The sequence below is a fragment of the Cherax quadricarinatus genome, chromosome 34 (genome assembly GCF_038502225.1).
Source record: "Cherax quadricarinatus isolate ZL_2023a chromosome 34, ASM3850222v1, whole genome shotgun sequence".
Lineage (NCBI taxonomy): Eukaryota > Metazoa > Arthropoda > Malacostraca > Decapoda > Parastacidae > Cherax > Cherax quadricarinatus.
In genome coordinates this window covers 29,486,451-29,512,588 of record NC_091325.1, presented here as the reverse complement: position 1 = coordinate 29,512,588, position 26,138 = coordinate 29,486,451, and the positions used below count along the sequence as shown (strand labels likewise).

At 39.6% G+C, this 26,138-nt stretch overlaps 1 protein-coding gene across 1 annotated transcript in view; it reads left to right on the top strand.

The window, feature by feature from the left end:
- LOC128693801 (cytochrome P450 2J6) overlaps window positions 1–26,138 on the top strand; it is a 247,607-nt gene that overhangs the window by 35,138 nt on the left and 186,331 nt on the right. Inside the window, exon 2 of the mRNA XM_070091246.1 lies at window positions 21,361–21,454. Coding sequence (XP_069947347.1) covers window positions 21,370–21,454 — 85 coding nt within the window. The 5' untranslated portion in view covers window positions 21,361–21,369. The remainder of the gene's footprint in view (window positions 1–21,360; window positions 21,455–26,138) is intronic.

The following is a 26,138-nucleotide window of genomic DNA, read 5'->3' as shown; positions in this document are numbered from 1 at the left end:
TGACACTAGAGTACCACTGTGGTACACACTACAACACTACGTATAACACTAGAGTACCACTGAGGTACACACTACAACACTGTATAACACAAGAGTACCACTGTGGTACACACTACAACACTGTGTATAACACCAGAGTACCTCTGTGGTACACACTACATCACTATGTATAACACTAGTGTACCACTTTGGTACACTCTACAACACTGTATAACACTAGTACACACTACAACACTGTATAACACTAGAGTACCACTGTGGTACACACTACAACACTGTATAACACTAGAGTACCACTGTGGTACACACTACAACACTGTATAACACTAGAGTACCACTGTGGTACACACTACAACACTGTATAACACTAGAGTACCACTGTGGTACACACTACAACACTGTATAACACTAGAGTACCACTGTGGTACACACTACAACACTGTATAACACTAGAGTACCACTGTGGTACACACTACAACACTGTATAACACTAGAGTACCACTGTGGTACACACTACAACACTGTATAACACTAGAGTACCACTGTGGTACACACTACAACACTGTATAACACTAGAGTACCACTGTGCTACACACTACAACACTGTATAACAGTAGAGTACCACTGTGGTACACAGTGTTGTACACACTACAACACTGTATAACACTAGAGTACCACTGTGGTACACACTACAACACTGTATAACACTAGAGTACCACTGTGGTACACACTACAACACTGTATAACACTAGAGTACCACTGTGGTACACACTACAACACTGTATAACACTAGAGTACCACTGTGGTACACACTACAACACTGTATAACACTAGAGTACCACTGTGGTACACACTACAACACTGTATAACACTAGAGTACCACTGTGGTACACACTACAACACTGTATAACACTAGAGTACCACTGTGGTACACACTACAACACTGTATAACACTAGAGTACCACTGTGGTACACACTACAACACTGTATAACACTAGATTACCACTGAGGTACACACTACAACACTGTAAAACGCTAGAGTACAACTGTGGTACATACTACAACACTGTATAACACTAGAGTACCACTGTGCTACACACTACAACACTGTATAACACTAGAGTACCACTGTGGTACACACTACAACACTGTATAACACTAGAGTACCACTGTGGTACACACTACAACACTGTATAACACTAGAGTACCACTGTGGTACACACTACAACACTGTATAACACTAGAGTACCACTGTGGTACACACTACAACACTGTATAACACTAGAGTACCACAGTGGTACACACTCCATCACTGTATAACACTATAGTACCACTGTGGTACACACTACAACACTGTATAACACTAGAGTACCACTGTGGTACACACTACAACACTGTATAACATTAGAGTACCACTGTGCTACACATACACTAGGGCACTACTGTGGTACACACTACAACACTGTATAACACTAGAGTACCACTGTGGCACACACTACAACACTGTATAACACTAGAGTACCACTGTGGTACACACTACAACACTGTATAACACTAGAGTACCACTGTGGTACACACTACAACACTGTATAACACTAGAGTACCACTGTGGTACACACTACAACACTGTATAACACTAGAGTACCACTGTGGTACACACTACAACACTGTATAACACTAGAGTACCACTGTGGTACACACTACAACACTGTATAACACTAGAGTACCACTGTGGTACACACTACAACACTGTATAACACTAGAGTACCACTGTGGTACACACTACAACACTGTATAACACTAGAGTACCACTGTGGTACACACTACAACACTGTATAACACTAGAGTAACACTGTGGCACACACTACAACACTAGAGTACCACTATGTATAACACTAGAGTACCAATGTGGTACACACTACAACACTGTATAACACTACAGTACCACTGTGGTACACACTACAACACTGTATAACACTAGAGTACCACTGTGGTACACACTACAACACTGTATAACACTAGAGTACCACTGTGGTACACACTACAACACTGTATAACACTAGAGTACCACTGTGGTACACACTACAACACTGTATAACACTAGAGTACCACTGTGGTACACATTACGACACTGTATAACACTAGAGTACCACTGTGGTACACACTACATCACTGTATAACACTAGAGTACCATTGTGGTAAACACTACAACACTTTATGACACTAGAGTATCACTGTGGTACACACTACATCACTGTATAACACTATAGTACCACTGTGGTACACACTACAACACTGTATAACACTAGAGTACCACTGTGGTACACACTACAACACTGTATAACACTAGAGTACCACTGTGGTACACACTACAACAATGTATAACACTAGAGTACCACTGTGGTACACACTACAACACTGTACAACACCACTGTGGTACACACTACAACACTGTATAACACTATAACACTAGAGTACCACTGTGGTACACACTACAACACTGTATAACACTAGAGTACCACTGTGGTACACACTACAACACTGTATAACACTAGAGTACCACTGTGGTACACACTACAACACTGTATAACACTAGAGTACCACTGTGGTACACACTACAACACTGTATAACACTAGAGTACCACTGTGGTACACACTACAACACTGTATAACACTAGAGTACCACTGTGGTGCACACTACAACACTGTATAACACTAGAGTACCACTGTGGTACACACTACAACACTGTATAACACTAGAGTACCACTGTGGTACACACTACAACACTGTATAACACTAGAGTACCACTGTGGTACACAGTACAACACTGTATAACACTAGAGTACCACTGTGGTACACACTACAACACTGTATAACACTAGAGTACCACTGTGGTACACACTACAACACTGTATAACACTAGAGTACCACTGTGGTACACACTACAAAACTGTATAACACTAGAGTACCACTGTGGTACACACTACAACACTGTATAACACTAGAGTACCACTGTGGTACACACTACAACACTGTATAACACTAGAGTACCACTGTGGTACACACTACAACACTGTATAACACTAGAGTACCACTGTGGTACACACTACAACACTGTATAACACTAGAGTACCACTGTGGTACACACTACAACACTGTATAACACTAGAGTACCACTGTGGTACACACTACAACACTGTATAACACTAGAGTACCACTGTGGTACACACTACAACACTGTATAACACTAGAGTACCACTGTGGTACACACTACAACACTGTATAACACTAGAGTACCACTGTGGTGCACACTACAACACTGTATAACACTAGAGTACCACTGTGGTACACACTACAACACTGTATAACACTAGAGTACCACTGTGGTACACACTACAACAGTACCACTGTGTATAACACTAGAGTACCACTGTGGTACACACTACAACACTGTATAACACTAGAGTACCACTGTGGTACACACTACAACACTGTATAACACTAGAGTACCACTGTGGTACACACTACAACACTGTATAACACTAGAGTACCACTGTGGTACACACTACAACACTGTATAACACTAGAGTACCACTGTGGTACACACTACAACACTGTATAACACTAGAGTACCACTGTGGTACACACTACAACACTGTATAACACTAGAGTACCACTGTGGTACACACTACAACACTGTATAACACTAGAGTACCACTGTGGTACACACTACAACACTGTATAACACTAGAGTACCACTGTGGTACACACTACAACACTGTATAACACTAGAGTACCACTGTGGTACACACTACAACACTGTATAACACTAGAGTACCACTGTGGTACACACTACAACACTGTATAACACTAGAGTACCACTGTGGTACACACTACAACACTGTATAACACTAGAGTACCACTGTGGTACACACTACAACACTGTATAACACTAGAGTACCACTGTGGTACACACTACAACACTGTATAACACTAGAGTACCACTGTGGTACACACTACAACACTGTATAACACTAGAGTACCACTGTGGTACACACTACAACACTGTATAACACTAGAGTACCACTGTGGTACACACTACAACACTGTATAACACTAGAGTACCACTGTGGTACACACTACAACACTGTATAACACTAGAGTACCACTGTGGTACACACTACAACACTGTATAACACTAGAGTACCACTGTGGTACACACTACAACACTGTATAACACTAGAGTACCACTGTGGTACACACTACAACACTGTATAACACTAGAGTACCACTGTGGTACACACTACAACACTATGTATAACACTAGAGTACCACTGTGGTACACACTACAACACTGTATAACACTAGAGTACCACTGTGGTACACACTACAAAACTGTATAACACTAGAGTACCACTGTGGTACACACTACAACACTGTATAACACTAGAGTACCACTGTGGTACACACTACAACACTGTATAACACTAGAGTACCACTGTGGTACACACTACAACACTGTATAACACTAGAGTACCACTGTGGTACACACTACAACACTGTATAACACTAGAGTACCACTGTGGTACACACTACAACACTGTATAACACTAGAGTACCACTGTGGTACACACTACAACACTGTATAACACTAGAGTACCACTGTGGTACACACTACAACACTGTATAACACTAGAGTACCACTGTGGTACACACTACAACACTGTATAACACTAGAGTACCACTGTGGTACACACTACAACACTGTATAACACTAGAGTACCACTGTGGTACACACTACAACACTGTATAACACTAGAGTACCACTGTGGTACACACTACAACACTGTATAACACTAGAGTACCACTGTGGTACACACTACAACACTGTATAACACTAGAGTACCACTGTGGTACACACTACAACACTGTATAACACTAGAGTACCACTGTGGTACACACTACAACACTGTATAACACTAGAGTACCACTGTGGTACACACTACAACACTGTATAACACTAGAGTACCACTGTGGTACACACTACAACACTGTATAACACTAGAGTACCACTGTGGTACACACTACAACACTGTATAACACTAGAGTACCACTGTGGTACACACTACTACACTGTATAACACTAGAGTACCACTGTGGTACACACTACAACACTGTATAACACTAGAGTACCACTGTGGCACACACTACAACACTGTATAACACTAGAGTACCACTGTGGTACACACTACAACGCAGTATAACACTAGAGTACCACTGTGGTACACACTACAACACTGTATAACACTAGAGTACCACTGTGGTACACACTACAACACTGTATAACACTAGAGTACCACTGTGGTACACACTACAACACTGTATAACACTAGAGTACCACTGTGGTACACACTACAACAATGTATAACATTAGAGTACCACTGTGGTACACACTACAACACTGTATAACACTATAGTACCACTGTGGTACACACTACAACACTGTATAACACTAGAGTACCACTGTGGTACACACTACAACACTGTATAACACTAGAGTACCACTGTGGTACACACTACAACACTGTATAACACTAGAGTACCACTGTGGTACACACTACAACACTGTATAACACTAGAGTACCACTGTGGTACACACTACAACACTGTATAACACTAGAGTACCACTGTGGTACACACTACAACACTGTATAACACTAGAGTACCACTGTGGTACACACTACAACACTGTATAACACTAGAGTACCACTGTGGTACACACTACAACACTGTATAACACTAGAGTACCACTGTGGTACACACTACAACACTGTATAACACTAGAGTACCACTGTGGTACACACTACAACACTGTATAACACTAGAGTACCACTGTGGTACACACTACAACACTGTATAACACTAGAGTACCACTGTGGTACACACTACAACACTGTATAACACTAGAGTACCACTGTGGTACACACTACAACACTGTATAACACTAGAGTACCACTGTGGTACACACTACAACACTGTATAACACTAGAGTACCACTGTGGTACACACTACAACACTGTATAACACTAGAGTACCACTGTGGTACACACTACAACACTGTATAACACTAGAGTACCACTGTGGTACACACTACAACACTGTATAACACTAGAGTACCACTGTGGTACACACTACAACACTGTATAACACTAGAGTACCACTGTGGTACACACTACAACACTGTATAACACTAGAGTACCACTGTGGTACACACTACAACACTGTATAACACTAGAGTACCACTGTGGTACACACTACAACACTGTATAACACACTACACACTACAACACTGTATAACACTAGAGTACCACTGTGGTACACACTACAACACTGTATAACACTAGAGTACCACTGTGGTACACACTACAACACTGTATAACACTAGAGTACCACTGTGGTACACACTACAACACTGTATAACACTAGAGTACCACTGTGGTACACACTACAACACTGTATAACATTAGAGTACCACTGTGCTACACATTACGACACTGTATAACACTAGAGTACCACTGTGGTACACACTACATCACTGTATAACACTAGAGTACCATTGTGGTAACACTATATGTACCACTACCACTGTGGTACACACTACAACACTGTATAACACTAGAGTACCACTGTGGTACACACTACGACACTGTATAACACTAGAGTACCACTGTGGTACACACTACAACACTGTATAACACTAGAGTACCACTGTGGTACACACTACAACACTGTATAACACTAGAGTACCACTGTGGTACACACTACAACACTGTATAACACTAGAGTACCACTGTGGTACACACTACAACACAACACTAGAGTACCACTGTGTACACACTACAACACTGTATAGAGTACCACTGTGGATCACACTACAACACTGTATAACAGTAGAGTACCACTGTGGTACACACTACAACACTGTATAACACTAGAATACCACTGTGGTACACACTACAACACTGTATAACACTTGAGTACCTCTGTGGTACACACTACAACACTATGTATAACACTAGAGTACCAGTGTGGTACACACTACAACACTGTATAACACTAGAGTACCACTGTGGTACACACTACAACACTGTATAACACTAGAGTACCACTGTGGTACACACTACAACACTGTATAACACTAGAGTACCACTGTGGTACAACACTACAACACTGTATAACACTAGAGTACCACTGTGGTACACACTACAACACTGTATAACACTAGAGTACCACTGTGCTTCACACTACAACACTGTATAACAGTAGAGTACCACTGTGGTACACACTACAACACTGTATAACACTAGAGTACCACTGTGGTACACACTACAACACTGTATAACACTAGAGTACCACTGTGGTACACACTACAACACTGTATAACACTAGAGTACCACTGTGGTACACACTACAACACTGTATAACACTAGAGTACCACTGTGGTACACACTACAACACTGTATAACACTAGAGTACCACTGTGGTACACACTACAACACTGTATAACACTAGAGTACCACTGTGGTACACACTACAACACTGTATAACACTAGAGTACCACTGTGGTACACACTACAACACTGTATAACACTAGAGTACCACTGTGGTACACACTACAACACTGTATAACACTAGAGTACCACTGTGGTACACACTACAACACTGTATAACACTAGAGTACCACTGTGGTACACACTACAACACTGTATAACACTAGAGTACCACTGTGGTACACACTACAACACTGTATAACACTAGAGTTCCACTGTGGTACACACTACAACACTGTATAACACTAGAGTACCACTGTGGTACACACTACAACACTGTATAACACTAGAGTACCACTGTGGTACACACTACAACACTACAACACTGTATAACACTAGGGCACCACTGTGGTACACACTACAACACTGTATAACACTAGAGTACCACTGTGGTACACACTACAACACTGTATAACACTAGAGTACCACTGTGGTACACACTACAACACTATGTATAACACTAGAGTACCACTGTGGTACACACTACAACACTATGTATAACACTAGAGTACCACTGTGGTACACACTACAACACTGTATAACACTAGAGTACCACTGTGGTACACACTACAACACTGTATAACACTAGAGTACCACTGTGGTACACACTACAACACTGTATAACACTAGAGTACCACTGTGGTACACACTACAACACTGTATAACACTAGAGTGCCACTGTGGTACACACTACAACACTGTATAACACTAGAGTACCACTGTGGTACACACTACAACACTATGTATAACACTAGTGTACCACTGTGGTACACTTTACAACACTTTGTTTAACACTAGGGTGCCACTGTGGTACACACTACAACACTATGTATAACACTAGAGTACCGCTGTGGTACACACTACAACACTTTGTATAACACTAGAGTACCACTGTGGTATACACTACTACACATTATATAACACTAGAGTACCACTGTGGTACACTCTACAACATTATGTAAAACACTAGAGTACCACTGTGGTACACACTACAACGCTGTATAACACTAGAGTACCACTGTGGTACACACTACAACACTGTATAACACTAGAGTACCACTGTGGTACACACTACAACACTATGTATAACACTAGAGTACCACTGTGGTACACACTACAACACTGTATAACACTAGAGTACCACTGTGGTACACACTACAACACTATGTATAACACTAGAGTACCACTGTGGTACACACTACAACACTGTATAACACTAGAGTACCACTGTGGTACACACTACAACACTATGTATAACACTAGAGTACCACTGTGGTACACACTACAACACTATGTATAACACTAGAGTACCACTGTGGTACACACTACAACACTGTATAACACTAGAGTACCACTGTGGTACACACTACAACACTGTATAACACTAGAGTACCACTGTGGTACACACTACAACACTGTATAACACTAGAGTACCACTGTGGTACACACTACAACACTGTATAACACTAGAGTACCACTGTGGTACACACTACAACACTGTATAAGACTAGAGTACCACTGTGGTACACACTACAACACTGTATAACACTAGAGTACCACTGTGGTACACTACAACACTGTATAACACTAGAGCACCACTGTGGTACACACTACAACACTGTATAACACTAGAGTACCACTGTGGTACACACTACAACACTGTATAACACTAGGGCACCACTGTGGTACACACTACAACACTGTATAACACTAGAGTACCACTGTGGTACACACTACAACACTGTATAACACTATTATCAGAGAGACTGTCTTCCCTCTGACCAAAAAGTTATATAATAATTTTCACTGCACATTAGGCCTAAAGTTCCCCTCTGAGACTATGGTTATGCTGCCTTATTGTACACTGATTGTCCTTTTTTGACTCACTAGATATTATTTTCTGCAATATTGGTTCCAAGCGCTGGAGGGATATATCTTACAAGTTCACTGGCACAGTTTAAAGTTCTGTAACGTAAGAGACACTGTGGAAAAACACGAAAGAACACGGCGGCACAGCAGCACCACTGAAGTTGTACCACTGACAACTAGGCTCTTGACCTGGTGGCAAAGCTCTTGCTTCTCACGCTGATGGGTCCGGGTTCGATTCCTAGCAAATATGAAAACTCTGGGAGTGTTTCCTTATACCGGTTGTCCGTATTCACCCATCAGTTAAAATGGGTACCTGGGTGTTAGTCAACTGATGTGGGTCGCATCATGGCATGAAATTGACTTAATTTGCCCGAAATGCTCCGCATAATCAGTGGCTTTCTATACAGTAGTATGTCATTGATGTTAGCTAGGACTGTATACCTTGTACATGTACTTGTAGGAATAATGAAATTATAATTATTATTATTATTATTATTATTATTATTATTATTATTATTATTATTATTATTAATTATTTTTTGTATTAGTAATAATAATAATAATTATAATAATAATAATAATAATAATAATATTATTATTATTATTATTATTATTATTATTTTTATTTTATTATCACACTGGCCGATTCCCACCAAGGCAGGGTGGCCCGAAAAAGAAAAACTTTCACCATCATTCACTCCATCACTGTCTTGCCAGAAGGGTGCTTTACACTACAGTTTTTAAACTGCAACATTAACACCCCTCCTTCAGAGTGCAGACACTGTACTTCCCATCTCCAGGACTCAAGTCCGGCCTGCCGGTTTCCCTGAACCCCTTCATAAATGTTACTTTGCTCACACTCCAACAGCACGTCAAGTATTAAGAACCATTTGTCTCCATTCACTCGTATCAAACACGCTCACGCATGCCTGCTGGAAGTCCAAGCCACTCGCACACAAAACCTCCTTTACCCCTTCTCTCTAACCTTTCCTAGGCCGACCCCTACCCCGCCTTCCTTCCACTACAGACTGATACACTCTTGAAGTAATTCTGTTTCGCTCCATTCTCTCTACATGTCCGAACCACCTCCACAACCCTTCCTCAGCCATCTGGACAACAGTTTTGGTAATCCCGCACCTCCTCCTAACTTCCAAACTACGAATTATCTGCATTATATTCACACCACACATTGCCCTCAGACATGACATCTCCACTGCCTCCAGCCTTCTCCTCGCTGCAACATTCATCACCCATGCTTCACACCCATATAAGAGCGTTGGTAAAACTATACTCTCATACATTCCCCTCTTTGCCTCCAAGGACAAAGTTCTTTGTCTCCACAGACTCCTAAGTGCACCTCTCACCCTTTTCCCCTCATCAATTCTATGATTCACCTCATCTTTCATAGACCCATCCGCTGAAACGTCCACTCCCAAATATCTGAATACATTCACCTCCTCCATACTCTCTCCCTCCAATCTGATATCCAATCTTTCATCACCTAATCTTTTTGTTATCCTCATAACCTTACTCTTTCCTGTATTCACTTTTAATTTTCTTTTTTTTGCGTACCATACCAAATTCATCCACAAACCTCTGCAACTTCTCTTCAGAATCTCCCAAGAGCACAGTGTCATCAGCAAAGAGCAACTGTGACAACTCCCACTTTATGTGTGATTCTTTATCTTTTAACTCCACGCCTCCTGCAAAGACCCTCGCATCTATAAATATATTAAACAACCATGGTGACATCACGCATCCTTGTCTAAGGCCTACTTTTACTGAGAAATAATCTCCCTCTTTCCTACATACTCTAACTTGAGCCTCACTATCCTCGTAAAAACTCTTCACTGCTTTCAGTAACCTACCTCCTACACCATACACCTGCAACATCTGCCACGTTGGCCCCCTATCCACCCTGTCATACACCTTTTCCAAATCCATAAATGCCACAAAAACCTCTTTAGCCTTATCTAAATACTGCTCAGTTATATGTTTCACTGTAAACACCTTTTCCACTCACCCCCTACCTTTCCTAAAGCCTCCTTGTTCATCTGCTATCCATTCTCCATCTTACTCTTACTCCAAAACTATATCCCCACATGCTTTTAATATTTCTATCTTTATCTCGTCAATCCCGGCTCCCTTACCCACTTTTATTTTACCTACTGCCTCACGAACTTCCCCCACACTCACAACTGGCTCTTCCTCAATCCTACAAGATGTTATTCCTCCTTGCCCTATACACGAAATCACAGCTTCCCTATTTTCATCAACATTTAACAATTCCTCAACATATTCCCTCCATCTTCCCAATACCTCTTAACTCTCCATTTAATAACTCTTCTCTCCTATTTTTAACTGACAAATCCATTTGTTCTCTAGGCTTCCTTGACTTGTTAATCTCACTCCAAAACTTTTTCTTATTTTCAACAAAATTTGTTGATAACATCTCACACACTCTCATTTGCTCTCTTTTTACATTGCTTCACCACTCTCTTAACCTCCCTCTTTTTCTCCATATACTCTTCCCTCCTTGCATCACTTCTACTTTGTAAAAACTTCTCATATGCTAACATTATCTCCCTTACTACTCTCTTTACACCATCATTCCACTAATAGCTCCTCTTCCCTCCCACACCCACTTTCCTGTAACCACAAACTTCTGCTGAACACTCTAACACTACATTTTTAAACCTACCCCATACCTCTTCGACCCAATTGCCTATGCTCTCATTAGCCCATCTATCCTCCAATAGCTGTTTATATCTTACTCTAACTGTCTCCTCTTTTAGTTTATGAACCTTCACCTCTCACTTCCCTGATGCTTCTATTTTCCTTGTATCCCATCTACCTTTTACTCTCAGTGTAGCTACAACTAAAAAGTGATCTGATATGTCTGTGGCCCCTCTATAAACATGTACATCCTGAAGTCTACTCAACAGTCTTTTATCTACCAATACATAATCCAACAAACTACTGTCATTTCGCCCTACATCATATCTTGTATACTTATTTATTCTCTTTTTCTTAAAATATGTATTACCTATAACTAAACCCCTTTCTATACAAAGTTCAATCAAAGGGCTCCCATTATCATTTACACCTGGCACCCCAAACTTACCTACCACACCCTCTCTAAAAGTTTCTCCTACTTTAGCATTCAGGTCCCCTACCACAATTACTCTCTCACTTGGTTCAAAGGTTCCTATACATTCACTTAACATCTCCCAAAATCTCTCTCTCTCTTCTACATTCCTCTCTTCTCCAGGTGCATACACGCTTATTATGACCCATTTTTCGCATCCAACCTTTACTTTAATCCACATAATTCTTGAATTGACACATTCATATTCTCTTTTCTCCTTCCATAACTGATCCTTAAACATTACTGCTACCCCTTCCTTAGCTCTAACTCTCTCAGATACTCCAGATTTAATCCCATTTATTTCCCCCCACCGAAACTCCCCTACCCCCTTCAGCTTAGTTTCGCTTAGGGCCAGGACATCCAACTTCTTTTCATTCATAACATCAGCAATCATCTGTTTCTTGTCTTCCGCACTACATCCACGCACATTATTATTATTATTATTATTATTATTATTATTATTATTATTATTATTATTATTATTATTATTATTATTATTATAGTAATAATAATAATAATAATAATAATATTATTATTATTATTATTATTATTATTATTATTATTATTATTATTATTATTATTATTATTATTATTATTATTATTTCAGCCAAATAACTAATACATAAATTAGGGGTAGACACTTCAGGCTCTGGTATGATTCTATACAATACAATGAAACACTTTAAAATAAGTACACATGACATACTAGAAGATAATGCATAATTTATCATGGTGGATCACAGAAAGTAAATGAGATGGATCGATCATTAAGAGAAAAGACAAACTCAGTGCACCCAAGTTTTTTTTAGTGTTAAAACTCAGAATTCGGTGAGAACGTGAACACTCAAAGTACAAAAACATAATATGATCCACAGTAAAACTGATAAACAATAAGAAATTTGACTTACATATAAGCATTGACTTGACTTATACTAATGATCTATACAAGGCATTGGCATCCAACCCAAGCTCTGCTACGGTGAGGTTTGTGTATGCAGAATAGTCATCAGCTACATTTTGTGGGAGGGTCTAATTCTATAGTAACGGCTAACATATGCCATAAGTGAAAGTGATTAACATTAGTTGTCATGTTTGAAACTTGAGATGTCCTCATCACTTGTCGTGTGAGAAAGAAATAACTGTCAGGACGAACGTCACTCAGGTCTTTAGTGGTAGAAGGTGAGAAGGATTGTCTCTGTGGTTCACTTGTCTGGGTTCTTTAGTTGTAGATGGTGAGAAGGATTGTCTCTGTGGTTCACTTGTCTGGGTTCTTTAGTTGTAGATGGTGAGAAGGATTGTCTCTGTGGTTCACTCGTCTGGGTTCCTTAGTGATAGAAGGTGAGAAGGATTGTCTCTGTGGTTCACTTGTCTGGGTTCCTTAGTGATAGAAGGTGAGAAGGATTGTCTCTGTGGTTCACTTGTCTGGGTTCTTTAGTGGTAGAAGGTGAGAAGGATTGTCTCTGTGGTTCACTTGTCTGGGTTCTTTAGTTGTAGATGGTGAGAAGGATTGTCTCTGTGGTTCGCTCGTCTGGGTTCTTTAGTGGTAGAAAGTAAGAAGGATTGTCTCTGTGGTTCACTCGTCTGGGTTCTTTAGTGGTAGATGGTGAGAAGGATTGTCTCTGTGGTTCACTTGTCTGGGTTCTTTAGTGGTAGACGGTGAGAAGGATTTTCTCTGTGGTTCACTTGTCTGGGTTCTTTAGTGGTAGATGGTGAGAAGGATTGTCTCTGTGGTTCACTTGTCTGGGTTCTTTAGTGGTAGATGGTGAGAAGGATTGTCTCTGTGGTTCACTCGTCTGGGTTCTTTACTGGTAGAAAGTGAGAATGATTGTCTCTGTGGTTCACTCGTCTGGGTTCTTTAGTGGTAGATGGTGAGAAGGATTGCCTCTGTGGTTCACTTGTCTGGGTTCTTTAGTGGTAGATGGTGAGAAGGATTGTCTCTGTGGTTCACTCGTCTGGGTTCTTTAGTGGTAGAAAGTGAGAAGGATAGTCTCTCTGGTTCACTCGTCTGGGTTCTTTAGTGGTAGATGGTAAGATGGATTGACTCTGTGGTTCACTTGTCTGGGTTCTTTAATGGTAGAAAGTGAGAAGGATTGTCTCTGTGGTTCACTTGTCTGGGTTCTTTAGTGGTAGAAGGTGAGAAAGATTGTCTCTGTGGTTCACTCGTCTGGGTTCTTTAGAGGTAGATGGTGAGAAGGATTGTCTCTGTGGTTCACTTGTCTGGGTTTTTTAGTGGTAGACGGTGAGAAGGATTATCTCTGTGGTTCACTCGTCTGGGTTCTTTAGTGGTACATGGTGAGAAGGATTGTCTCTGTGGTTCACTCGTCTAGTGACTTTCTTGATACGGTTCAGGATTGCTTTTTAGAACAGGTTGTGACAAAACCAACTAGAGGAAACAATCTGCTTGACTTGGTTCTTGCCAACAAAGATTCACTAATTAATAATCTTGAGGTTAATGATGAGCTGGGAGAAAGTGATCACAAATCACTTAGTTTCAATATATCATGAAACTACCCAGATAACTGCAATCAAATCACTGTCCCAGATTTACGCTTGGCTGACTTCATGGGACTGAAAAATTACCTGGGTGGGCTAAATTGGGATGTCCTGACTATGGGTCAGGTATGTGATCTTGGTTGCCAATATGACGTTTTTCAGAGCATAGTTCTAGCTGCCCTGACAACTTTTGTTCCGAGTAGGGAAATTAGATCTAACAAAAATAATCCCAAAAGAGAGGCATATATAGGCGCATCAAAAGAGGGAATGGGCAGTTAAGAAATCAATATATTCAATTAAAGAGAGAAATAAAGAAAGGAATAAGAAAAGCAAAAAGGGATTATGAGGCTAAGGTCGCAAGGGATTCAGAGACTACCCCAAAAGGGTTCTTTCAGGAATACAGAAGTAAGATTAGGGACAAGATTGGCCCACTTAAGAGTAACTCTGGTCAGATCACTGACAGTGATAAGGATTTGTGAACTTTTCAATACCTACTTCATCTCAGTTTTCACCCAGGAAAATACTAGCGATATTCCTGAAATAATAGATTATGTAGAACAGGATGATAATAAACTATGTACGATTGCAGTAACTAGTGACATGGTCCTCAGACAAATAGAGAAACTAAACCCTAACAAATCCCCAGGCCCTGATGAACTGTTTGCAAGGGTGTTAAAGGAATGTAAAGAGGAACTTGGCATACATTTGGCTAATCTTTTTAACATATCACTACAAACTGGCATAGTGCCTGATAAGTGGAAAATGGCAAATGTAATACCTATTTACAAGACAGGTGACAGGTCCTTCGCTTCGAACTATAGACCAATAAGCCTTACCACCACAGTAGGAAAATTTATGGAATCAATAATTGCCGAAGCAATTCGTAGCCATCATGATAGACACAGATTGATTAATGAATCTCAACACGGTTTTACAAAGGGGCGTTCCTGTCTTACAAATTTACTAACTTTTTTCACTAAGGTGTTTGAGGAGGTAGATCATGGTAATGAATATGATATTGTGTATATGGACTTCAGTAAGGCTTTCGATAGAGTTCCACATCAGAGGCTATTGAGGAAACTTAAGGCACACGGAATAGGAAGAGAAATTTTTTCCTGGGTAGAGGCATGGCTGACAAATAGGCAGCAGAGAGTTTGTATAAATGGGGAGAAATCAGAATGGGGGCACGTCACAAGCGGTGTTCCTCAGGGGTCAATGTCGGGCCAGTTGTTGTTCACAATTTACATAAACGACATAGATGAGGGAATAAATAGCGACATATGCAAATTTGCTGATAACACCAAAATAGGCCATCCAGTTCATTCTAATGAGGACACTAGAGCACTCCAGGATGATTTGAATAGACTGATGCAATGGTCGGAGAAGTGGCAGATGCAGTTTAATATTGACAAATGCAAAGTTCTAAATGTTGAACAGTTAAGTAACCATGCCACATATAAACTAATAATGTATATCTTAATACTACTGATTGCGATAAGGATTTAGGAGTTCTGGTTAGCACTAATCTATAACCAAGACAACAGTGCATTAGTGTTCGCAATACAGCTAACAGAATTCTTGGCTTCATATCTAGAAGTATAAAAAATAGAAGTCCTCAGGTTGTTCTTCAACTCTATATATCCTTGGTTAGGCCTCATTTAGACTATGCTGCTCAGTTCTGGTCACCGTATTACAGAATGGATATAAATGCTCTGGAAAAAGTACAGAGGAGGATGACAAAGATGATCCCATGTATCAGAAATCTTCCCTATGAGGATAGACTGAGGGCCCTGAATCTGCACTCTCTCGAAAGGCGTAGAATTAGGGGGGATATAATCGAGGTGTATAAATGGAAAACAGAAATAAATAAAGGGGACGTAAATAACGTGCTGAAAATTTCCAGCCAAGACAGGACTCGCAGCAATGGTTTCAAGTTGGAAAAATTCAGATTCAGGAATGATATAGTGAAAGCACTGGTTTGGCAATAGAGTCGTGGATTATTGGAACAAACTCCCGAGTACAGTTATTCAGGCTAAAACGTTGTGTAGCTTTAAAAATAGGTTAGATAAATAAATGAGTGGGTGTTGGTGGGTGTGAGTTGGACCTGACTAGCTTGTGCTGCTGGGTTTAGTGCAATGCTCCATCCTTGAGTGGAGGTGACCAGACTGGGTGGGTCATTGGGCTAATCCGGGGGGGTCACTGGTCTAATCAGGGGGGGACATGGACCTGCTCCGCATGGGTCAGTAGGCCTGTTGCAGTGTTCCTTGTTACTTATGTTCTAATGTTCACTCGTCTGGGTTCTTTAGTGGTAGATGGTGAGAAGGATTGTCTCTGTGGTTCACTTGTCTGGTTTCTTTACTGGTAGATGGTGAGAAGGATTGACTCTGTGGTTCACTTGTCTGAGTTCTTTAGTGGTAGATGTTGAGAAGGATTGTCTCTGTGGTTCACTCGTCTGGGTTCTTTAGTGGTAGAAGGTGGGAAGGATTGTCTCTGTGGTTCACTTGTCTGGGTTCTTTAGTGGTAGATGTTGAGAAGGATTGTCTCTGTGGTTCACTCGTCTGGGTTCTTTAGTGGTAGAAGGTGGGAAGGATTGTCTCTGTGGTTCACTTGTCTGGGTTCTTTAGTGGTAGATGGTGGGAAAAATTGTCTCTGTGGTTCACTTGTCTGGGTTCTTTAGTGGTAGATGGTGAGAAGGATTGTCTCTGTGGTTCACTTGTCTGGGTTCTTTAGTGTAGATGGTGAGAAGGATTGTCTCTGTGGTTCGCTCGTCTGGGTTCTTTAGTGGTAGATGGTGAGAAGGATTGTCTCTGTGGTTCACTTGTCTGGGTTCTTTAGTGTAGATGGTGAGAAGGATTGTCTCTGTGGTTCACTCGTCTGGGTTCTTTAGTGGTAGAAGGTGGGAAGGATTGTCTCTGTGGTTCACTTGTCTGGGTTCTTTAGTGGTAGATGGTGAGAAGGATTGTCTCTGTGGTTCACTTGTCTGGGTTCTTTAGTGTAGATGGTGAGAAGGATTGTCTCTGTGGTTCACTTGTCTGGGTTCTTTAGTGGTAGATGGTGAGAAGGATTGTCTCTGTGGTTCACTTGTCTGGGTTCTTTAGTGTAGATGGTGAGAAGGATTGTCTCTGTGGTTCACTTGTCTGGGTTCTTTAGTGGTAGATGGTGAGAAGGATTGTCTCTGTGGTTCACTCGTCTGGGTTCTTTAGTGGTAGATGGTGAGAAGGATTGTCTCTGTGGTTCACTCGTCTGGGTTCTTTAGTGGTAGATGGTGAGAAGGATTGTCTCTGTGGTTCACTCGTCTGGGTTCCACAAATCTCATCAGCATCGTCACTCACTACTTATGATCTAAGTGGGACTCTTTATTCTCTAACTTCGTACTTGTTACCACTTACATATTCAGTAATTTGCTAGGGATCAATAAACTTTTGTTCAAGTTTTGGCACTGTAGATGACATATTGAAATTTGTTAACATTACTTTCGAGTCAACTTTAATTTTGGTTGGCTGTGTGCCAGCATTATCAACTTTACTAAATTCCACTGTTGACTTTTGAAGTAGTTATCGGACTGGTATAAAGAAGCTTTGTGCTGTACTAGGTACAGAACTTAGTACAACAACTCACTGGGTAGACGTTTGTCTACGTCAGGGGTCCAGAAACTCATCGACCCCTTCATTAAGTTTTTGATTGTTCATCGACCCCTAACATGTATATGAAAATAATTTAATAAATAGTGCTTTAGTAGTACTACGAATAATAATAATAATAATAATAATAATAATAATAATAATAATAATAATAATAATAATAATAATAATTATAATGACTTCATTAAAAATGTAGTATTTAAATTATGAAAAAATATGAGATTTAACACACCCTTTTTTTTTACTGAAACTGTTAATATTATTAATGGGAAGGATGCATGTGATGAGCGTCAACAAGGTCACTGATATTTGGTTGGTGACTGGTAAGTTTTATTGGTAAGTCACCAAGCTTTTCCAGGTTCGGTCTGTTTCTCTGTTTAGTTAGAAATGCTTCTGCATGGCTACAACCAGTTTCAACCAAGTATGAATTTGGGAAATCAAGTGAAAATGGCTGAAGCACTGCACAAAGCCGGGAATATTTAGCAACAATATTTACTTCACTCCAAAAGCCACTTACACTTTTATTACCGAACAATACTTTTCATAGAGATCCATCATCATATCAATGAGTTCTTCCTGCAACTGAGAGTCAATGTCTGTATTTTGTATTTCTCAATCATGCTCGTGCATTTTCTCCAAGTCTTTAAAGTGTACTTTAAATCTTATGTTAATTAGTCGAGGTGTGTTGTTTGTGTCTCCAGGTCACACTAGCAAATGTTTATTGTGTGTGTCTCCAGGTCACACTCGCAAATGTTTATTGTGTGTGTCTCCAGGTCACACTCGCAAATGTTTATTGTGTGTGTCTCCAGGTCACACTCGCAAATGTTTGTGTGTGTCTCCAGGTCACACTCGCAAATGTTTGTTGTGTGTGTCTCCAGGTCACACTCGCAAATGTTTGTTGTATGTGTCTCCAGGTCACACTCGCAAATGTGTGTTGTGTGTGTCTCCAGGTCACACTCGCAAATGTTTGTTGTGTGTGTCTCCAGGTCACACTCGCAAATGTTTGTGTGTGTCTCCAGGTCACACTCGCAAATGTGTGTTGTGTGTGTCTCCAGGTCACACTCGCAAATGTTTGTTGTGTGTATCTCCAGGTCACACTCGCAAATGTTTGTTGTGTGTGTCTCCAGGTCACACTCGCAAATGTGTGTTGTGTGTGTCTCCAGGTCACACTCGCAAATGTTTGTTGTGTGTGTCTCCAGGTCACACTCGCAAATGTTTGTTGTGTGTCTCCAGGTCACACTCGCAAATGTTTGTTGTGTGTCTCCAGGTCACACTCGCAAATGTTTATTGTGTGTGTCTCCAGGTCACACTCGCAAATGTTTATTGTGTGTGTCTCCAGGTCACACTCGCAAATGTTTATTGTGTGTGTGTCTCCAGGTCACACTCGCAAATGTTTATTGTGTGTGTGTCTCCAGGTCACACTCGCAAATGTTTCCACTTTCTTCCAGCTGCCGTAAATTTGAAACATACTGAAAATTAACTCGAGCAGAGGTTGTTACATTTACTGGGAATCTTATTAACAAAGAAAGTAACTTTTTCGTGGAATTCTTATTCAGACTTTTTTAATGTACCAATATTTTTTAAAAACAACTTTGATTTTAAATTCTTAAGTAGACAAGTATATCAAAAAAGGTTTTTATGGTAATGGAGAGCCAATATTGTCGTGGTTGAATGTTTGTCTTTCTCGAATCGTAAAATATATTATGGGCAATTTTAAAAGATTTGTCTATTAAGTTTAGGGAGTATTTTAGATCATTCACTATTTCATTAATAAATAAAATTTCCTCATTTATGAACTCTGTGCCGAAAATACGCAGTGATCTCTAATATATTTATTCTTTTGACTAAATACAACATAGAAACCTCACCTAACTTACCCTAACTTAACATTTTTTTACCCTAATTATACTCGCTGTCACAGATCAGTTTAAATTTATTTAATATTACTTAAAATCTATGATATATATATATATATATATATATATATATATATATATATATATATATATATATATATATATATATATATATATATATATATATATATATATATATATATATATATATATATATATATATATATATATATATACATATATATATTCAATATGTTGAGATATTTTTTTACTCTTCTTATTTTAGGGAATAAGTAGAGGTGGAAATCTGAAGGAAATCATATGAGAAATTCTCAGTCTTTTTCTGGTAAATCAATATTTCACTTCATTAACTGATAATTTGCCACAAATGTAAATAAAATATTCTACTCTTCCTCCATGTAAGATAAATAATAGTTAAAGTTGAAAGCTAATTAGAAGAAACATTCTGAAGATACCATTAGGAGATACATGAAATACAACACCTCTATAAGTGTATATTCTTTATTGTAACAATAAATAAAACCTTCAAATATGTTTTCTTGCCTTCATATTATTCTCTTTGTGTTAATGACTTAAGTCGTCTAAATATTTATGTAGATGACCAATGATGATGTTATTTTTATGCACAATAGATGACAACACTGCGTTACAGCTTCAGTGTTTACTTTTAACATTTAAATTTGGTTCATAGGCTTCATAATGTTATATTGATGATTTACAGTGATCAGAAATGTGGACGACAGTGACCTTGATTGTCACCGTCTTGATCTTTCTCTTCTATAAGAGCAACTACAGACCTCCCAACTTCCCTTCAGGTCAGTTGCTATTATTATTATTATTATTATTATTATTATTATTATTATTATTATCAATAGTAGTAGTAGCGGTATATGTAATAGTAAATGAATATGTAAAAATAGTGATATTAGTATTAGTAAAAGTACTTGTATAACTTGTAGTAGTAGTAGTAGTTATAGTAGTGGTATTGGTATTAGTAGTATTAATAGTAGTAGCAGTGGTATCTTAATTATTAATATTTTTTTTTATTATTTGTAGTAATTAGTAGTAATTATGGTACAAGACAGGTATGTGCAGTTCACAACATTATGGTACAAGACAGGTATGTGCAGTTCACAACATTATGGTACAAGACAGGTATGTGCAGTTCACAACATTATGGTACAAGACAGGTATGTGCAGTTCACAACATTATGGTACAAGACAGGTATGTGCAGTTCACAACATTATGGTACAAGACAGATATGTGCAGTTCACAACATTATGGTACAAGACAGATATGTGCAGTTCACAACATTATGGTACAAGACAGGTATGTGCAGTTCACAACATTATGGTACAAGACAGGTTTCACCACGAGTGACTTTAGTCCTAATACAGAGATAATTAAGAACGAGTATAAATAGTGGCGAGAATCAAGTCGTAAGCTTCTAGAGGGTAGTAGTAGTAGTAGTGGTAGTAGTGGTAGTACTGGTAGTAGTGGTAGTACTGGTAGTAGTGGTAGTACTGGTAGTGGTGGTAGTAGTGGTAGTACTGGTAGTGGTAGTAGTAGTAGTAGTGGTAGTACTAGTAGTAGTGGTAGTAGTGGTAGTACTGGTAGTAGTGGTAGTAGTGGTAGTACTGGTAGTAGTGGTAGTAGTGGTAGTACTGGTAGTAGTGGTAGTAGTGGTAGTACTGGTAGTAGTGATAGTAGTGGTAGTACTGGTAGTAGTGGTAGTAGTGGTAGTACTGGTAGTAGTGATAGTAGTGGTAGTACTGGTAGTAGTGGTAGTAGTCATGCAACTTGTGAGACAGATGCAGTGGAGGAGGATCTGTCAACATCATGTTACAGAGGTCTCAATAAAGGGTAATATCTCATTATTGCCCATTCTGGAGACCTCTCATCACAGTTGTACTTCTACTACTACTACTACTGTCACTACTACTACTGCCACTACAACTACTACTAATATTCCCATTACTGATGTTGCTACTACAACCATTTCTCAGCTTACCACCTGACTCCTGCCATTATATATACTCGCTCTTAGTTATCTCTGTATTAGGACTGATGAAAACACTCGTGGAGAGACGTTGCCTCTAATGATAGCCTTGAACTGTACCTAAGTATCATTTTCCTTCACTATTGTCCCCCAGGATGAGACACACGCCAGTCAACTAACACTCAAGTACATACTTACTGCTAGGTGAACAGGTAGATCTGGTTTGAGGAAACATACCCAACGTTTATACCCATGCCTGGGATTGAACCCTGGGTACTCAGTGTGTGAGGCGAGAACGTTGCAAACTAAGCCACAGGACAGAAGTATTAACAGTTGTGCAATCAATAGTAGTAACAACAGCAGTAGTAGTAGTAGTAACAGTAGTAGTAGTAGTAGTAGTAGTAGTAGCAACAGCAATAGCAGTAGTAGTAACAGTAGTAATAGTAGCAACGGCAGCGGCAGCGGTGGTGGTGGTACTGGCAGCGGTAGTAGTAGGTGGCAGAGCAGCGGTGGTGGTGGCAGCAGCAGCGGTGGCGGTGGCGGCAGCGGCGGCGGTGGTAGCAAGGCAATGGTGGTGGTGCTGCAACGTGGTAGAAGCGGCAAGCAGCGGTGGTAGGTGGTGGCAAGGCGGTGGTATGGTAGGCGGTGGTGGCAGCGGTATGGTGGCGGTAGCGGTGAACGGTGGAGTGGATGGCAAGGCAGCGCGGTGGTAGTGGTAGGCGGCATGCAGGTGGTGGTGGGAGTCAAAGGCGGCGGTGGTAGGTGGTGGAAGGCGAGGCAGGCGGTGGTGGTGGTATGGTGTATATGGCGGTGGTCTGGTACGGGGTGGTAATTGGTAGTAACGGTGCTAGGTGGTAATGTTGGTGGCAGTGGTAGGTGTGGTGGTGGTAGGTGGTGGAGTGGTAGGTAAACGGTACTGGTGTGGTATGGTGGCAACAATGCTGGTGGTTGGTAGTGGCGGCAGTGGTAGGTGGTATCGGCAACGTGGATGAGGTGGTAACAACGGTGCTAGGTGGTAGGTGGCAACGGTACTGGTGGTAGTGAGGTGGTGCAACAGTGGTAGTAGTAACAACAAGGTTAGTGGTAGTAGTGGTACAACAAGTTAGTAGTAGTAGTAGGATGGCGGTAGGTAGTGGTAGCGGCAGCAGCAGCGGTAATAGTAGTAGGTAGCAGCAGCAGCAGTGGTAGCAGCGGCAACAGCGGTAATGGAGTGACAGCGGCGGTGGTGTAGTGGCAGCAGGTCTGGTAGGCAGCAGTGGTAGTGGTATTAGTGCAACGGCGTGGTTGTAACAGCAAGGCGGAATGGTGGTGGCACAACGGCGGTAGTGTAGTGCAATTGCTGAGTAGTGGCAAGGCGGTTAGTGGCAAGCAGCGGTAATGTGGTAGCGGCAACAGTGGTAGTAGTGCGGCAACGGTGGTAGTGGCAGCAAGGTAGGTAATGGTGCGGCAATAGTAGTAGCAGTAGTAGCAACAGTAGTAGTAGTAGCAACTAGTAGTAGCAGCAGTAGTAGTGTAACAGCAACAGTACAAAAGCAACAGTAGTAGTAGTAGCAACGGCAGTAGTTGTAACAGCAGCAAAAGCAGTAATAGTAGTAGCAGCAACAGCAGTAGTAGTAGTAGCAACAGCAGTAGTAGTAGTAGTAGTACCAACAACAGTAGTAATAGTAGGAACAGTTGTAGAAGTAGCAACAACAGTAGTAGTAGTAGCAACAGCAGTAGTAGTAGTAGCAACAACAATAGTAGTAGTAGCAACAACAGTAGTAGTAGTAGCAACAGTAGCAGTAGTAGCAACAACAGTAATAGTAGTAGCAACAGTAGTAGTAGTAGCAACAACAGTAATAGTAGTAGTAGTAGCAACAGTAGTAGTAACAGTAGTAGCAACAGTAGTAGTAGTAGTAGTAGTAGTAGCAACAGTAGTAGTAACAGTAGTAGCAACAGTAGTAGAAGTAGCAACAACAGTAGTAGTAGCAGCAATAGTATTATTTGTATTAATAGTAGTGTTAGTGGCATTAATATTTTCAAACTTTAAACAAAACTTGTCACTTCTCTAAGTTGTCAGTTTCAACTTGTTAGTTATGTTAATTAAACTGTGTTAATGTCATCACTAGAGCTATATTAAACTGTGTTAATGTCATCACTTGAGTTATATTAAACTGTGTTAATGTCATCACTTGAGTTATAATAATTAAACTGTGTTAAAGTCATCACTAGAGTTATATTAATTAAGCTGTGTTAACGTCATCACTAGAGTTATATTAATTAAGCTGTGTTAATGTCTTCACTAGAGTTATATTATTTAAGCTGTGTTAATGTCTTTACTAGAGTTATATTAATTAAGATGTGTTAAAGTCTTCACTAGAGTTATATTAATTAAGCTGTGTTAAAGTCTTCACTAGAGTTATATTATTTAAGCTGTGTTAACGTCATCACTAGAGTTATATTAATTAAGCTGTGTTAAAGTCTTCACTAGAGTTATATTATTTAAGCTGTGTTAAAGTCTTCACTAGAGTTATATTATTTAAGCTGTGTTAAAGTCTTCACTAGAGTTATATTAATTAAGCTGTGTTAAAGTCTTCACTAGAGTTATATTATTTAAGCTGTGTTAAAGTCTTCACTAGAGTTATATTATTTAAGCTGTGTTAACGTCATCACTAGAGTTATATTAATTAAGCTGTGTTAAAGTCTTCACTAGAGTTATATTATTTAAGCTGTGTTAAAGTCTTCACTAGAGTTATATTAATTAAGCTGTGTTAAAGTCTTCACTAGAGTTATATTAATTAAGCTGTGTTAAAGTCTTCACTAGAGTTATATTAATTAAGCTGTGTTAAAGTCTTCACTAGAGTTATATTAATTAAGCTGTGTTAAAGTCTTCACTAGAGTCATATTATTTAAGCTGTGTTAAAGTCTTCACTAGAGTTATATTAATTAAGCTGTGTTAAAGTCTTCACTAGAGTTATATTAATTAAGCTGTGTTAAAGTCTTCACTAGAGTTATATTAATTAAGCTGTGTTAAAGTCTTCACTAGAGTTATATTATTTAAGCTGTGTTAAAGTCTTCACTAGAGTTATATTAATTAAGCTGTGTTAAAGTCTTCACTAGAGTTATATTAATTAAGCTGTGTTAAAGTCTTCACTAGAGGTATATTAATTAAGCTGTGTTAACGTCATCACTAGAGTTATATTATTTAAGCTGTGTTAACGTCATCACTAGAGTTATATTATTTAAGCTGTGTTAAAGTCTTCACTAGAGTTATATTATTTAAGCTGTGTTAAAGTCTTCACTAGAGTTATATTAATTAAGCTGTGTTAATGTCTTCACTAGAGTTATATTAATTAAGCTGTGTTAAAGTCTTCACTAGAGTTATATTATTTAAGCTGTGTTAACGTCATCACTAGAGTTATATTAATTAAGCTGTGTTAAAGTCTTCACTAGAGTTATATTATTTAAGCTGTGTTAAAGTCTTCACTAGAGTTATATTAATTAAGCTGTGTTAAAGTCT